Below are 16,623 nucleotides of genomic sequence, written 5' to 3' on the forward strand. Positions count from 1 at the left end.
GCATAATTAACCAAGGATAAGGGAAATAATAAAGAGAAGAGAGTCATGGGTCAGGGAGAAAGAAGCTGGCTGTACAGCTTTTGTTCTCCTGGTATATTTTAACATTTTTTTTTTCTTTTCTATTACATAAGCTCTAACTTACTGTTATATAAGTGGGAGGAATAAATCACCTTTGGACTAAATGGAGTGGGGGAAATACTTCTAACCATCATCAATCCAATGAACGGTAGAACAGTTCTTAATTGTGCAGCCTAATCTTCAAGGAATGTTTATGCTTTGTAAGCTTTGCTCTGTTGTTTTGAATTGTGATAGAGCTTGTGTAATGGGGAATGTTGGTACTTACAGGGTACTATAGAAGGTTGTTGTACTTTGTTAATTCGATGTTTTGGGGGAGTTTGCCTAAACATCAATGATATTTAGTTTAATTTGGGATATATATATATATTCCCACTGGAGAAGACTTTCTTTTCCTGGAACCTTATCTGGAGGATAGTGACTGTTTATGAAACTCTGTTTCGGGGAGTGCTATTTTTGTACTAGATTTTTTTTTTTAGCATTGTTCATTGCAAAGTTTATTTAGATTTCTGGGTCTGAAGTGGGTGAGGTATGTAAGATATCTATTGAAATAATTGATTAATCTTGTAAACATTTCAAGCACGTTAAGATTCAACTGGTAATATTGCTCAATATAAATTGTTGGAAGTGAAAAAATATAGTATGTCAGGACGAATTATTTTTGTAGACTTGATTCCAAAGCGACCAAAAGAACTTCATGAAGATACAGTTGCCTTAATCCTTAAAGAAGTCCCTTCTGAAAAATGTTTATGATAAAACCGAGGAACCCCATGTTATAGATCTGGTGGTGCCTGCCTTCTTATCTCATTCTGGGATTGGTCTTACTCGTTGTGCACCAGCTACATTGACCTTCTTTCAGACATGTCAAGCTCCTTTCCCTAGTTGTTCCCACTGTCTGGGATATAAATTCCCTGTCATTCAGCTATCACCGTCAAGATCCGGTTCTTACAACAGCCTTTTCCAGTTACCCAACCGAACAGTCAACTCTCAGCATTTTCGTAACATCTCCTTCCCTATTCTTACTTGATAGTTTGTTTTCTTTAGTTGCTTACTTTCTGTCTTTCTTCATAAAAAAATGAAGATTTTTTTTTTTTGAATGATGTTTCTTCATAGGAACATCAAGTTCCATGAGAAGAGACAGTTGGGCTGCCTTCCATGCCTGACAGTAGTAGGCACTTCATAAAAGTTTGCATATGCAAATATGGAAGTTTTCATCCTTTTTGCTATAAAGGACGTCTCAGTTTATTATGTTGAAATTTTAAAAAGATACCTTCATTTTTGCCTTGAAGAATTTTTTCAGATGATTAGAGAAATAGAAATAGCTTAATTGGTAGAAAGAGCACTGGGCAAAAAGTAAAAACAACAGGATTCTTTAATCTTCTGCAACTAATTACAGTTGCCTTATAGCAGACCAGATCCTCTAATCTAGTGACTCCATTTCTGATGTATAAAATGAGAAACAGAGTTAACTTTCCAAATGATATGAGAAGGCAAGTGAGGGCAGCACTGTGCAGGGATTTTTAGACTCCATCAAATAACTTTGTATTTATCCTACAAGCAATAGAAAGCTACTGAAATAATTTTAACTGAGGTGGGATAGGATATAGGGAAGTGCTGGTGGTGGTAGTGGTAGTATGATTAGATTTCCGTTTTAGAAAAATTACTGACTGCAGTGTGGAGAACACAAGGAAAGGGGCTAGAATGAACAGGAACAAACCATTTAGGAGAAAAATGCAGCCATCCTGGCGAGGGATGGTGCTAACTTGGAATAGCGTAATTTCAATGGACATGGAGATGAGCAGGTAGATTTCAGTAAGATGGGGAGGTAAAATCAGCAGGATTTGGTGATGGGGACAAAGGAAAGGAAGGTGTCAAGATTAGTATCTGGATTTCTGTCTGCAGGCAACCAGCTGGATTCTGGTGTCTTTGCTGTATTAGTGAAACTTGGAATAGGATCAGAATTCAGGAGGAAGAGCATGTCCCTTCATATTTGGGACATGTAGGTGCTTTTAAAACAAGAATCACGAAGACGGTATATGGAGATACACACACACATATTATATATATATATATATATATATATATATATATATATATATATATATAAAATGTCTCAATTCCTGAGCTCAAATGATCCCAAAGTTCTGGGATTATACTTGAGAGCCACCGCGCTCTGCCTCATTAGATTTTTAAAGGGATCCATGACACCAAAATTATTAAGATCTGTGAATTAGACACATTTGTTCAGGATGACTCCTCTTGGCTTTAAGCAGTTTTCTATAAAGATTTTGCCATCATTCCATATAAATTACCTTTAGGCTAAAACTAGTTACCTAATCATTTTAGCTATGATCCGTTGAGTCTACCTATTAAACAGTATAAGGCATTTCGTATGGATTTGCATGTATGTTACTGTCTGCTTATTTATTTGCATCTATACGTTTCTTATCAGGAGACTTTCTGTCTTAAATGTTGAATAAATTAATATTCAATATTGGACTCAGGGGCTTAAAGAAATCTTGTTTAGATTTTTTTAATAGAAAAAAGTCTAGATGTAACATTTTTAATAATGGTTATTTCTGCATGCATGGTAGAATTGTGGGTTGTCTCTTTTTCATTTATAAACTTAAATACATTCTAAACTTTCTATATTAAACATATATTACTTTTCAAATTAAAATTTTTATATATCATTTCTGGAAAGTTATGAATTTATAATTGATATTAATATGAGAGTCAGTGTCAAAACTTCTAAGTGATTTCTTTTATGTTGATTTAGAGTTTAAAGTTGTCCAGTTAGATCTACCTAGAGAAATAACTGATTTGTGTTAAAATATTTGTTATTAGAAACAACTTTATTTTGCCTTTTACCATAGATACTTTAGCTTGCTACATTCTGAATCAGATGAATGTCTCCTTTTTAAACCAACATAGTAACTGACTGTAGAAATTTACTTTTTATAAAATATGGTAAACATTAATGCCCCTCAAAAAATTTACTACTTCTTTTAGAAGGCTTTCATTTGATATTATGGGGCTTACCTTATAAGAATATGACTGTGGACTCACCAAGATATATTGAAATGTTAATACTCTATTTTGAAGCCGAGAGCATCTTTTGTTAAGGGATTGGAGTGGAAAGGGTGTGCTGCTTTTCCTGCCACATTAATGACTCAGTGAAAGGCATTGCTGATAATGATCTAATGCAGTTTAAAAATGTACACATCGGGCTGGGCGTTGTGGCTCAAGCCTGTAATCCCAGCACTTTGGGAGGCCGAGGCAGGTGGATCACGAGGTCAAGAGATCAAGACTATCCTGGTCAACATGGTGAAACCCCATCTCTACTAAACATACAAAAAATTAGCTGGGCATAGTGGCGCACGCCTGTAATCCCAGCTACTCAGGAGGCTGAGGCAGGAGAATTGCGTGAACCCAGGAAGCCGAGGTTGCGGTGAGCCGAGATCACGCCATTGCACTCCAGCCTGGGTAACAAGAGCGAAACTCCGTCTCAAAAAAAAAAAAAAAAAAAAAAAAGTACACATCAGCCAATTTATTGGACTATGTATTAACAGTGAAATATACAGAAGTTGAGAGAATAGTTTACTATAATGAATTCCCATGAACTTACAACTCAGCTTTAACAGTTATTAACCTGTGGCCAATCTTGTTTTATCTATACTCCCAAATCCCTGATTGATTTTGAAAAATTAATATTCATATTAATCATGCAATAGGCCAGATGGGCACAGTGGCTCACGCCTGTAATCCCAGCACTTTGGGAGGCCGAAGTGGGCAGATCACTTGAGGTCAGCAGTTCAAGACTAGCCTGGCTAACCTGGCGAAACCCTGTCTCTACTAAAAATACCATCAAATTAGCCAAACATAGGTGTTGTGCGCCTGTAACCCCAGCTACTCGGGAATGGCTTGAACCTGGAAGGTGAAGGTTGAAGTGAGCCAAGATTGTGCCATTGCACTCCAGCCTGGGTGACAAAACAAGACTCTGTCTCAAAAAAAAAAAAAAATGATATTGTAAGAGATTGCGTTTATGTTTTTGTTATTATTTTTAATTGTACTGGAAACACATAACAATTTATCTTTACCATTTTAAATTCAGATGTTAAGCATATTTATATTGTTACGCAACCAATCTTTAGAACTTTTTCATCTTGCAAAATTGAAACTCTATACCCAATAAGCAATAGCTCCCCATCTCTGTCCCTGCCACAGCCCTGATATCCACCATTCTGTTTTGTTTCTGTAAATTCGACTGCTTTAGGAACCTCATGTCAGTAAATCATACAGTATTTGTCTTTTTTTGACTGGCTAAGTTCTTTTAGCATAATGTTTTCAAGGTTCATCTATGTGGTAGCATGTGACAGGATTTCCATCCTTTTAAAGGCTAAATAATATTCCATTGTATGTATATGCCACATTTTGTTTATCTATTTAACCATCAATGGACATTCAGATTATTTCCATCTCTTGGCTATTGTGAATAATGCTACTATGAATATGGATGTGCAAATATCTCTATAAGACCCCGCTTTCAACTCGTTTGGATATATACCCAAAAGTAGGATGGCTGGATCATATGGTAGTTCTATTTATAATTTTTTTGAGGAATCACCATATGCGTTCCATCGTAGTTGCACTATTTTACAATCCCAACAGTGCACAAGGGTTCTAATTTCTACACATTTTTGCTAACACTTGTTCTTATTCACTTTTTTTGGGGATGTCAGCATGCCTAATGAGTGTGAGGTTATATCTCACTGTGGTTTTGATTTGCTTTTCTCTAATGATTAGTGACATTGGACATCTTTTTATATGTTTATTGGTTATTTGTGTATTATCTTTGTAGAAATCTCTATTCAAGTCCTTGGACCATTTTTAAATCTTTGTTGTTGTTGAGTCATGGTAATTTAAAAATGTAATTTATATATAAGCCCCTTATTTGATATGTGATTTGAAAATATTTCTGTGCATTCTCTAGGTTGTCTTTTTATTCTGCTGATTGTTTCCCTTGCTGTACAGAAGTCTGATATAGTTTCATTGGTCTATTGGTCTATTTTTGCTTTTGTAGCTGAGCTTTTGGTGTCACATCCAGGAAATCATTGCCAAATCCAATTTATGAAGTTTTCTTCTAGGAGTTTTATAGTTTGGGGTCTTATGTTTAGGTCTTCAATCAATTTTGAGTCATTTTTTTTTGCCTCTGGTATAAGATAAAGGTTCAACTTTTTTCTTTTGCATGTGGATATCCAGTTTTCCCAACACTGTTGAAGAGACTATTCTTTCTCCATTGAGTGCTCTTGGCACCTTGTTTAAGATCATTTCACTATTGTGTGAGGGTTTTATCTGTGGGCTCTTGACTTTATTGCATTGGTTTATATGTCTGTCTTTATGCCACTGTGACACTGTTTTGATTCCTATAGCTTTGTAATATGCTTCGAAATCAGGAAGTGTAAGGCCTGCAACTTCCTTCTTCCTTTTCAAGACTGCTTGCCTATTTGAGGTCCCTTGAGATTCCGTATAAATTTTAAGATTTATTTTTTCTATTTCTGCAAAAAATGCCATTGGGATTTTGATAGGGATTGCACTGATCTCTGGATTGCCTTGGGTGGTATTGACATCTTAACAGTATTAAATTTTCCAAATCTGTGAACCTGGGATATCTTCAGATTTATTTGTCACTTCTTTAACTTCAAAAATGTATGATCATTTTCAGTGTACAATTTTTTTTTTTTAACCTAATTGACTAGGCTTATTCCTAAGAATTAATTCTTTTTGATACTATTGTAAATGGAATCATTTTCTTAATTTTGTTTTTGGATTGTTCATTGTTATTGTATAGAAATGCAACAGATTTTTGTGTGCTGATTTTTCTCTCCCAAACCTTTGCTGAATTTATTCTAACAGGTTTTTTGTTTCATTTGTGTGGGTGAGTATGTGTGTATGTGTAATCTTTAGAGTCTTTTTTTTTTAAAAAAAAATAAGATCATGTCATTTGAGAACAGAGATGATTCAGCTTCCTTTCTGGTTTGGATGTCTTTTATTTCTTTTTCCTGCCTAATTGCTCGGAGTAGGCCTTCCAATACTATGCTAAATAGAAATGGTGAGAACAGCATCTTTGTCTTTTCCCTGCTTTTAGAGGAAAAGCTTTCAGTTTTCCACAGTCACGTATAATGTTAGCAGTGGGCTTTTCCTATATGGTCTTTATTATATTGAAGCAGTTTCCTTCTAGTCCCAGATTTTTGGGTATTTTTATCATGAAAGGATGTTGAATCTTGTCAAATGCTTTTTCTGTATCAACTTACATGATCATTGTGATTTTTGGTCTTTATTCTGTTAAGGTGGTATATTACATTGAGTTTCATATCTTGAAATGTCCTTGCATTCCAAGAATAAAGATTATACACTTGATCATGGTGTATAATCTTTTAAATGTGCTATTGGATTAGGTTTGACCCTTGGTTGTTTTGATTGTTTTTGAAGCAAATACCAGGCATCTTATCACTTGATTCATTTGATCTAAAAATATTTTAATATATATTTTTTAAACATGGGGATTTTAAGAAATAATTATAACATTATCACATCAGAAACCTCAGTTTACAACTCTTTAATGCCATTTAATATCCCATCAGTAGTCTTATTTTCTTAGTTATTTTATTTTTATAGATATAGTTTGTTTAATTAGGGTACATAAGTTCTGTGACTTATGATTGCTTCATAGGTTTCTGAAGTCACTTTTAATCTATAGGTTAAATTCTGTCTTTTTAATTTTGCCATATTTTGTTTAAGAAACCATGGTTTACTCTATAATATGTCTTTCTGATTACATCCTGTGATGCAATCTTTGTGATATAGTTTATTATAGTTTCTGTCCCCTGTATTGCTTGTAAATTGTTAGTTCTAGAGGTTTGGTTGGATTTTTGTTTTTAAATGTTTTCTTAAACTACTTCTTACATGGTGATAGGATAACCAGATCTTAAGCATCAGAAGGTGCTTAAGATCTGATTATCTTCTTGTAACGTTAGCAGCCACTGAGGATCATTGCCTAGATTTATTGAGCTGGATTTCAAAATGGTGACATGCTATTAGTCCTTTTTTTTATTAGCTGTAATCCTTTTATAAAGATAAACTTACCTATATCAACTATTTGGTTATCCTGAGGTACAGTTGATGTAGGAAAGGCAGAATAAATGCTCGAACATTTTTTTTTTTTACTTATTTGTTAATTTTTTAAAGTGTTTTTCTGATTAGTAATGCTAAAGCAAACTAAATATGGCCTGAGAAGGACTCTGTACTTGTATATTTGAGTTCTTGTGCATGAACCGTAACCTAACTTAATAGGTAGACAAGATTGAAAACCTAATTTAGGAGTATGTGTCCATAGCAATAGCTGAGTCTTGGCCAATCCCAGCAGCCACATACTTCAACCACTCATACACTGCTGAGTGTTCAAACTGTATTCAAATAACGCAAATGCCAACCTGTAACCAATGCAGCTGTTTCTGTACCTCACTTCCGATTTTTATACATCATTTCCCTTTTTAATCTATAAATTTGTTCTGACCACGAGGCATCCCTGGAGTCTCACTGAATCTCCTGTGATTCTGGGGGCTGCCTGATTTCTGAATTGTTCATTGTTCATTTAAACTCCTTTAAATTTAATTTAGCTGAAGTTTTTCTTTTAACAGTAACTCTGACCTGGAGCAGGACCCCTTGTGACTATCACCAGTGCCTACAATTTTGAGGCATAAACATCTGCCGTGCCTGGTACTGAGATCATTCACATCTATTAGCTATTTGATTTTACACAAATAGTTTCTCTATTGTTATCTTTGCTTTGTAGTTGAGGGCACTGATGCCTAGGAAGTGTAAATAAATGATGCCACTGGTAGGTAGCAAAGCTGGACTCTGAACCCAGGTTTGCCTGACTTTTGAGTCAGGCAAAATTCTGAAGAACAAGTGTTTTAAAAACTAAAGTGCTTTTTGAAGAGTCCAGTGGGATTTATAGACTGGTAAGGAAAAGCTCAAGGTGTGGGATGTGCAGTGGTAAGTGTGAAGAAGAATCTTTTATTGACAATGAGCAGTGGAATCCTTTGCTCAGTTGCAATCAACTGAGCCACACTCATGGGCTAACTGCCATCATCTCAGGTCAATAGATATTTGTTGTCTGAATGTGGATAGTTTACTGGGAAACAATGTTGCTGGTAAATGGGTGTTACAGATTTAGCCTATTTAACAATTTAGTCAAAGAGGAAAGGATTCATGAAGCAGATATGGATTCTGGTCCTTAAGGTGGGTAAGAATCTAGTGACTACCAAATTGCTTACTGAAAAATTCCTTTTATAGTTTCAAACCAGACACAGAAGAGACCTTAGATATAGTCAAATTAGAATGGAGCTGGAGAGACAGACAGTAAGCTAATGAACAGGTAAACATCTGATATAGTGGCAAATACTAATGAGCTCCTTGCAGGTAAATAAAACAGGGCACAAGGATAAAGAGTGGTGGGATAGACTGAAACAGGGGCTGTTTAGATACCGAGGTCTGAGAAGCCCTCTCTGAGGAAGTGACATTGGAGAAGAACCTGAAAGTAGGGGAGGAAGAACTTTATAGGCACAGGGGACAGGAACGGGGTGGGAATTTGCTTAGGGCTCTTGGGAAATAGCTATGAAGGATGCTGTGAGAGCAGGCATGGGAGATTAAGCCACAGAGGCTAGGGAGGTGGCAGGCAGCTCAGGACGTCCATAACACTAGGACACACAAATCCTATCTCCTGAGGATGGGCAGCTCATTATATGGCTTTAGTTATTTGTTGCTGGTTTCCCCCCTCCTTTGCCTTTGCTGTCCTATTTCTAGAAAGAATGTGCTTGCTTTGTTACTCAAAGGACAGGGCCTGAGTTCCATCACAGATTTCCTCTGAAGAAAGGTGAAATAGACTGGGTGGAGTCTCTGGGTTTAGCCAAAGGAATCCATTGTGGTATCTTGTGATTTGGGGGGAAAAATCATTGCGTCAGAAACAAGATGTGGTCTATGACCCTTATATATTTTATAATTAGAATATGGGCCTAATGTTTTAAATTAAATAGTAGGAAATGCATTTCTTGTGGAAGTTCGTGGTAGAATTTTTAATGGGCAGCATGAGCTATAATATAGCAGCTACCTCCTTTCTATAAATACTTGTGTTAGAATGTTTTGCATTCCCATGAAACAATTTTCCCAAATGTGTCTTTTTGGAGGAAGTGTAAATTATTCTCATGCTATTGTGATAATGAGAACATGGTAAAAAAAACAATAAAATAAAATAAAAACAACAAAAACCCTGAGCTTGCACTGGTCTTGGTAATATAAGAAATGTTGATACTAGTATGTGATCATAGACAATACAGAGAATTTATCTGCTTTGTCCCCAAATGGAGATTTTTTTTAATAGTCTAGCTGATTGTCTGATGTGTATTTGCCTCTTTTAGTGTTTAATCAGTTTTTTTTTTTAATCCAGTGAATCCAGGTAATTTGACTTTCCACCAATAAAATATTTACTTGTCATATTAGGCAGGGCGCTAAACTTGGAAATGAAAAGTAATGAGTTAAATTTAAAATTTGTTGAAAAGTATTCATCATGATGTATTCTATTTAATGTTTGGCAGTGCCTCTGGCTGTTCTCATTTAACATGCTAGGAGACAGACTGGCAGCAGTTGTAAGCTGAAACCTGGTTGTATGCAGAATGAGACTGATAGGGGTACAAAATAAAATGGAGAAAATTTGAAAGTGTTACTGTGTGTGTTTCCTTAAAGTGTGACACGTTTGCTTAAAATAGAATTTTATATTCTGTTTGTCAAGGTTGTTATAACTTCATATTAGATGATCCTAAGACTGAAATTGGTTTTACATTTTGTTTTGTGGAATAACCAAATTTGTCTCTTAAAATGTTGTCATTATGTCACACAATTTGTTTTGATATCATAAGCATATTTTACAATATGTTTGAGTCATTTTTCCCAGTAGACCTGAAATTTATTACTCAGAGGAAAAGCATGCATTTACAATATATTCTTAGCTGCTCCTTTCTATCATTCAGCTGTCAAGTCCTATGGAATCTAAAATAAAACTCAACCAATAGGAGACAGCCTCCAGACTGTTTACTGGACGATTCGGATGTGGACAGTTTTATCATGCACTGCAGCGTCTGTGTTGCAGTGTTGAGGCAGCAGGATGCAGAGTGCTGTTCAAGTTTTCCAGAGGGGTCCCAGAAAGGGACAACTTTGAAAGATAGCTAGCTTCTAAAGCATAAGAAATAGACAGAGTTACTGTGCCTGACTTGGGGCTGCTCTTAGTCAAGTGCTGCGTTGCAAGGAAGATAATATTCGAGCGTTATGAAGGCGGAGAAGGATCCTGAAGAAGAAGAAAATATCGTTAAGAGATCCAAGCTAAGTGTAGCACAGCATGTGAGGGACTGAGTCACTTGTTAGGAGTTTGTTTGAGGGTTTTCTTTGTTAGCTACAGAGATTTGTAACTTAATGCAAAGTAGTTTGCCGTTAGCAACAAGAAACTAAATCCTGTCTATGATGAACTGTTGGTTTTCTTGTGCTCCTAAGAACAGAGTAGGTATCCCGGTAGTCTAGTTTAACGAAAGATTATTGGTTAAGCTTTCAGAACTGTGTTCTTTGAAAGTGCACTACTGTTTTATTAATTTGGCTTTTTTTATTATTTTCTTCCTGATTTAGTTGATTAGTAGATTGGGGTTAGTAATAGAAAACAAAAGTTCTTTCTTTCTCTGGGTTTAAAAAGCATATGATAAAATCTTAATAATTGTAGTGTTACTGTTATGTGACAGTGAACCAGAGCTGAAAATGGTGCTTGGTGTAGAACTGAAAATCATATGCTAATGTGAGACTTTAATCACATTTAATTATCTTTAAAGAAAGCCTTACATTTGGATTTTTACAACTTTTTGGTGATTTAAATAGCTCTTTTCTCCACCAGTAAGATTACTTGGAAATAAACTTGAGATTGTTTTAATTGTAAGGCTAGACTAATCAATCTAGAGCAAGCATTTGTGTGTTAAACATGATTTAATTTTTTAGGCATTTGAAAACACAGTGTCTTGTAAGCTTATATCTATTACTATTCCCAAAATTAGAGTCAGTAAACTGTTTTGTTTTTGTTTTAAAGCTTAAGAAAGGTGATGTGTAAAATGTAGTTTAGACTTGGAGCCCATAGGTAGAGTTATTTTATACTTCTAGTTGGCACTTTAAACTTGGAAGTTTGGAGGAAGTGGGTTCATCACCAAATTTAACTAATTTAGAGACAATTCTAAAATCCGTATGGGTACTTGAAGCAGGTTCCATTAAAATATTAAATTTCAGGAGTGAGTTAAAATTTTAATGTATTTGTCTTTTTTCATATTCAGTTTTCATATTCATTTTCTACATCAAGTATTTAATTTTACATTGCTTGTTTAACAAGAAAATTGGTGATGGTGATTTTTTTTAACTTTATAGGGAATAGTAAATATAAAATTATCATATTGATCAAACATTTAGAGGATATTCAGGTGATTGAGGTTCTTTCTCAGAGATTTGTTAGGGTATTTGTGGCCATATGATTTATTTTGTAAGTTAAGTGAAAAATATCATATCTTTTTTTGTTGTTCTAGAAATAATACTGGATTTACCACAGAATTTACTAGTAAATCGGTATATTTTAAAAGGCTAAAATATCACCTGTTTAAGTAAGATGTATTTTAGTTTTGTGTTCCAACATTTCTGCTTGAGAAAGGATCTTAGTTTTTGACTTCAGAATGCCTTGAATGTATTTTCTCTGATCAAAGTTAAATATAACCTTGATACGATTAAAATATATGTTACATGAGACACCCTCCTTAAAAACCCCACCTTTAATCTTCTAAATACACATACACAGAATTTTTATTAAAGTTAAAAATCTATTTTTTTTACAAAATAATACATGTGGAATGTAAATGGAGAAAATGAAAGTAACCTGCAAACTTAATATTTTCAGATTTTAAGCAGTTAATACTTTAGAGTCTGTCATTTTTAGTTTTTTCTATGTAAAAGTTTCATTTGATTCTAATATATAAACATAATTGCTTTCTCTTTAGAATGTGTGTGTGTGAATATATAATTTGCCTCCATAAATATATTTCCAACAGTACTTTTTAAATAAATGTGTATGGGGGTTGGGGGGAGTAGTTTCTTAAAATGTATATAGAATTCCACTGCATCTAAGAGTCCTAGGAAATGTGTAACCAGAGCCAAATCTGAAAGTGTGATTTGAAATCCGAAAGGTTGTGGGACAAGCACACTGATTTTAGAACTACTGAAGTCATGGCTGGGCTTGAACACTTAAGACATTTACTGTTCCTGGGGCCTTGGCTTTTCTTATCTGCTGAATGGAGATGATAATTTTAGTTTACTAGGGTTGATTGGGACTTTAGTGCCTGGTACAGGGTAGGTGTTCAGTAGTTATTAATTTCTTTTTTTGCCCCAAAGGCAAAGAGAACTGGGCAAAGAACAAAAGAAACATGCTTTCCCTCAAAAGTATAATTTTAAATGTTTCTTGTATATCATGTGTTTTGGGAAGATTTTATAACTCTGCTCTCCTAATGAAGTTAGCACAGAAGGGAGAAGGAAATTTGGAATGCAATTGGAAAATAAGTGATGCATTATGCAGTACTACTTTCCCTTCTCTTTCCTTCTTTAGAAAACCTTAACTAATGTAGTATGCCATATTTACTTTTTTTTTCCTTTTTGTAGCATGCAACAGATTGGAATAAATATGATGACCGATTGATGAAAGCAGCAGAAAGGGGGGATGTAGAAAAAGTGTCCTCAATCCTTGCTAAAAAGGGGGTCAATCCAGGCAAACTAGATGTGGAAGGCAGATCTGTGTAAGTATTATTGATAAAAGCATGTCTGAACGGAATTTGGATAGTCTTGGGATACAAATGAAACTTGTGAATTGTGGTTATCAATTAAAAAATTCTTATTAAGAATTAAGAAATTATTACTAAGAAATTCTGCCAAAACCTGCACTATAAAATCTTTTAAACAAACTAATAATTGTTCTCAATTTAAAAGTTTCCAGTCTAGAGAAAGAACACCAGAATACTATCCAGTGGTTTAGAATCGTTTAAGCCCTGTGACAAACCACAGCCTGAGGTTATTTGGTGCATTTTCATTATAAGCTTTTTTATATTCCTTATCATATTTGCTCTTTGAAGCAGCCTGATAAAAGAAGTGGGGAAAAGTTTATGGAGGTTAAATAATTTGGTCTCATTTCAGGTAAAGTCACAGAGCTGGAATATGAACCCAAGCTTTCTGTTTTTGAAGAGTTCTGTAAATCATACTATCTTTTCTCCCAACCCCCAATCCATTTTTATACTTGGATAATTTGTTTAAATGAGAATGCTTAGAGCAGAAAGGAGGCAGAATAACTAGTGTGGTTTAGGGAGATACAGGTAATAATCCCGCCCTTTTGTTTTGTGTTACTGAGAACAGTTGGTTGTATATTTGCTTATGAACCATATGCCTGTCTTCTCCCCTTCCCTGTCTCAAATCTTCATTATTTCTCTTCTTGTTGTGGGTGGGGAGCAGTTGGGTTAAAGGTAAGATCTAACGTCTGTTATGACTCTCTATACTTAGAGCATTTAAAACCTTATCTGGGAACTCTTCCAAAGTTAGAGGTGAAAAGTCTCATTTCTTAAAATTCTTCTCAGTCTTGTACTTGCATGAGTTTATTCAGAATATTATAACTGGAAACCAGATACTAAATATAGAAATGAATATTAGGAAGTGAATAGTTAATGTGTGATGTGGGTCACTACCTTGGAATGCTTAGATATTAAATACAGTAAAGAGAACAAAACAGGACTATAAATTACGTAGTTTTTAAGAGCAATGAAGTTTGAAAAGTTTCAAGTTCATAATATTTCACTTTTATCAAGTAGCATTTTGACAGCTATGGAAACACTGGTTATTTTGAAACTTGCCCCTATTTTTACTGAATTTTAAGCTAATTTATAGGGCTCATAGTGTAAATTGTGAAAACTTAATATCCAAAAGTGACATTGTTCTTCATGTTTCTTTTTTCCCAAATGTTAATATGTTAAAAGGTGAAGGGAATCTTTGGGATAAAACTTTTCAGTGAAACCTACATCACTGAAATCAATTCTGCCCTTCTTACTTTGAATGTTTTGAGTGAATGGTGGCCTGACTTTTTTTTGGAATTTTTGATATAAGGTTCAATTTTGAGTGACATTAAATAGATATAATGGTGTAATTTGATGAACTATGAACTTTATGAAATATTTGAGGAGTGTTAGTCTTGAGGTTTTCATTGTAGAGACTGGAATTCTTTCTTGGATTCATAAAGTATTTCTCTTTTTTTACTCACACACTGTATTCTTAATTAAAGCATATTGTATTTAGTCAAGTATGGGACATGTTACAAATGTATTTTCTTTATAATTTGCAGTTATAAAAACAATTTGTTTCAAATGATTATTTTTAATTTTGAAATTCATTTATAAATTTAAGACAAAAGAATATGTGCTTCTTGAGGTCAATTAGATTTCAAAAATGAAATAGAAGCCTAGCCATATTTACTGCAAGGATCTGCTTTCTTCCTGTTCACCTCTCTCCTGAGGTACAGTCCTTCGAGGGCCAGTCTAAGATGAGGAAGATTCACCAAAGATTCTGTTGCTACTTGGAGAGCAGTGGACTCCAATTTGTGTCTCCCCATTTCCTCAGGGCTGTCACGGTGCTGTTCAGCCTCCTGTGGATCTGGAATCAGCAAGTGTTCCCAGGGAAAAAGTGGCCTCAAATACTAAGCTCAATTCTCTGGGCCTTCGTCTTACCCTGCATCCTGGCCCAGTAATTTTTTGCTGTTTTGTTAGCTCACTGACACCGTTAAGCCTAAGTCTCATATTTTGTGCAGTTTTTCTAGTTGTCCCAGTAGTAACGTTTGTCCAAGTTACATATATCTCCTGTTACGGAAGCAGAAGTCCATGTCTTGTTTTTTAAAAAAGAAAACGTAGAGTTGCTTTTTAAATTGCAAAACAGTATTTTTTATAAAGCAATTTTTCAAATTTCCTATGCAATTCTTTGTATATGTTTTAATGATTGATATAGCTTCTTTCCAAAACACATCTATTTATAGCACATCAGCATTAATAATGCACTGTAGATTTGTTGTGATTTCTGCCCTTTTGTACATCATCATTATGTTGATCTCTTTTGAAGAAAGAGGTCTTCCAAATTTTGTGAGCTAAGAAATGAAAACAAGCAAACAGCAAAACAATGATATATCGATAAGATTGTTGGGAGACTACCTTTGCTTAAAGGAAATTAGCATTCTTCAAAAGGTTCTAATGGTACATTGCATAATATAATTCCCAGTTTCAGTGTGGCAGAGAGATTATAAGACGGAGATACTCAGCCTTATACCAATTTAATTATTGTAGTAGAAGGAGAACTTACCTGACTCTTAAGAACACTATATTTCTTTTACCAGAAACATTTTTCTAATTCGGATTGTACACAAGCCTGCTTTACTTGGTGGTACTTGGTCTATTTGCATTTATATCCATTATAATACTAATGGCATCGCAAGACTGAGTCTTGTAATATCTGGAAGTGAATTTGCAAGCTATCTTGAGATTTTGTCTCCAAGCATGCAGTTATTCAAATATTTGAGGATTTGCCATTTGCCTGGCACTGTTATTGTTTCTGGGGATGTAATAGGAAGCAAAACCAGAGAAAAATCCCTGCTTTCATTGAGTTTATAGTTGATAGACTATACAGAGTTAGTAATGAATTTGTCTATTGTGTTACAAAATATTAAGTCCTGTATAGAATAATAAAGGCAGAGATTGGGGGAACTAGGAGTACTGAGGTTTGGGTGAATGGGGAAATTTTTATGATGTGGACAGGGAAGACCTCTGCTGAGAGTGTGCTACAAGATTGTGTCTGTATCCTGGCACCTCCTGAGCTCTTTCACATCCTTCGTTTCCTGGCATCTTCAGAATGGTTATTGCACTTGTTTAAGGCCTCAGTTCTCTTTCCACCTGAGTTCAACATCCTTTGACAACAACTATTGTGTTTACCAGTTTGGATTTGGTAGAGTGCTATTCAATGTCAGTGGCAGTTCTGTTTTTTTTTTTTTTTTTTAACTCAGCATAGTTCATAGGTTCACAGAATGTCAGTTCTCCTTACACACAAAATATCTCTGTAAATGTTTGTTTTTTAATAAAATATTCGATGATCAAATAAATAATGAAATATTGTTAATTAGAATTTTGAATACTTGATGGCTTAAAATTAGGTTTTTAACTTTAACTTGCCTTATTAGAAAACTTATTCAATTTTTCCTGTTCATGTCCCCAGGCCTTTGAACAAAAGGAAGAATTAGTGATAGTTGGTAATTACTTGGCACTGTTTGGGAAGAAGGCTCTGGTTCTTTCGTGATTTTATGGGTAGTTTAGCTTGTTTTGAAAGCTTTTCTAAGTCAGGTTTAGT

At 34.7% G+C, this 16,623-nt stretch overlaps 1 protein-coding gene across 1 annotated transcript in view; it reads left to right on the plus strand.

Moving 5' to 3' along the window:
- Window positions 1–2,827: 2,827 nt before the first annotated feature.
- Window positions 2,828–16,623, plus strand: part of UACA (uveal autoantigen with coiled-coil domains and ankyrin repeats) — a 48,109-nt gene continuing 34,313 nt past the window's right edge. The window contains exons 1-2 of the mRNA XM_003929679.4: window positions 2,828–10,686; window positions 12,862–12,995. Coding sequence (XP_003929728.1) covers window positions 10,648–10,686; window positions 12,862–12,995 — 173 coding nt within the window. The 5' untranslated portion in view covers window positions 2,828–10,647. The remainder of the gene's footprint in view (window positions 10,687–12,861; window positions 12,996–16,623) is intronic.

Source organism: Saimiri boliviensis, chromosome 2 (genome assembly GCF_048565385.1).
Source record: "Saimiri boliviensis isolate mSaiBol1 chromosome 2, mSaiBol1.pri, whole genome shotgun sequence".
Taxonomy (NCBI): domain Eukaryota; kingdom Metazoa; phylum Chordata; class Mammalia; order Primates; family Cebidae; genus Saimiri; species Saimiri boliviensis.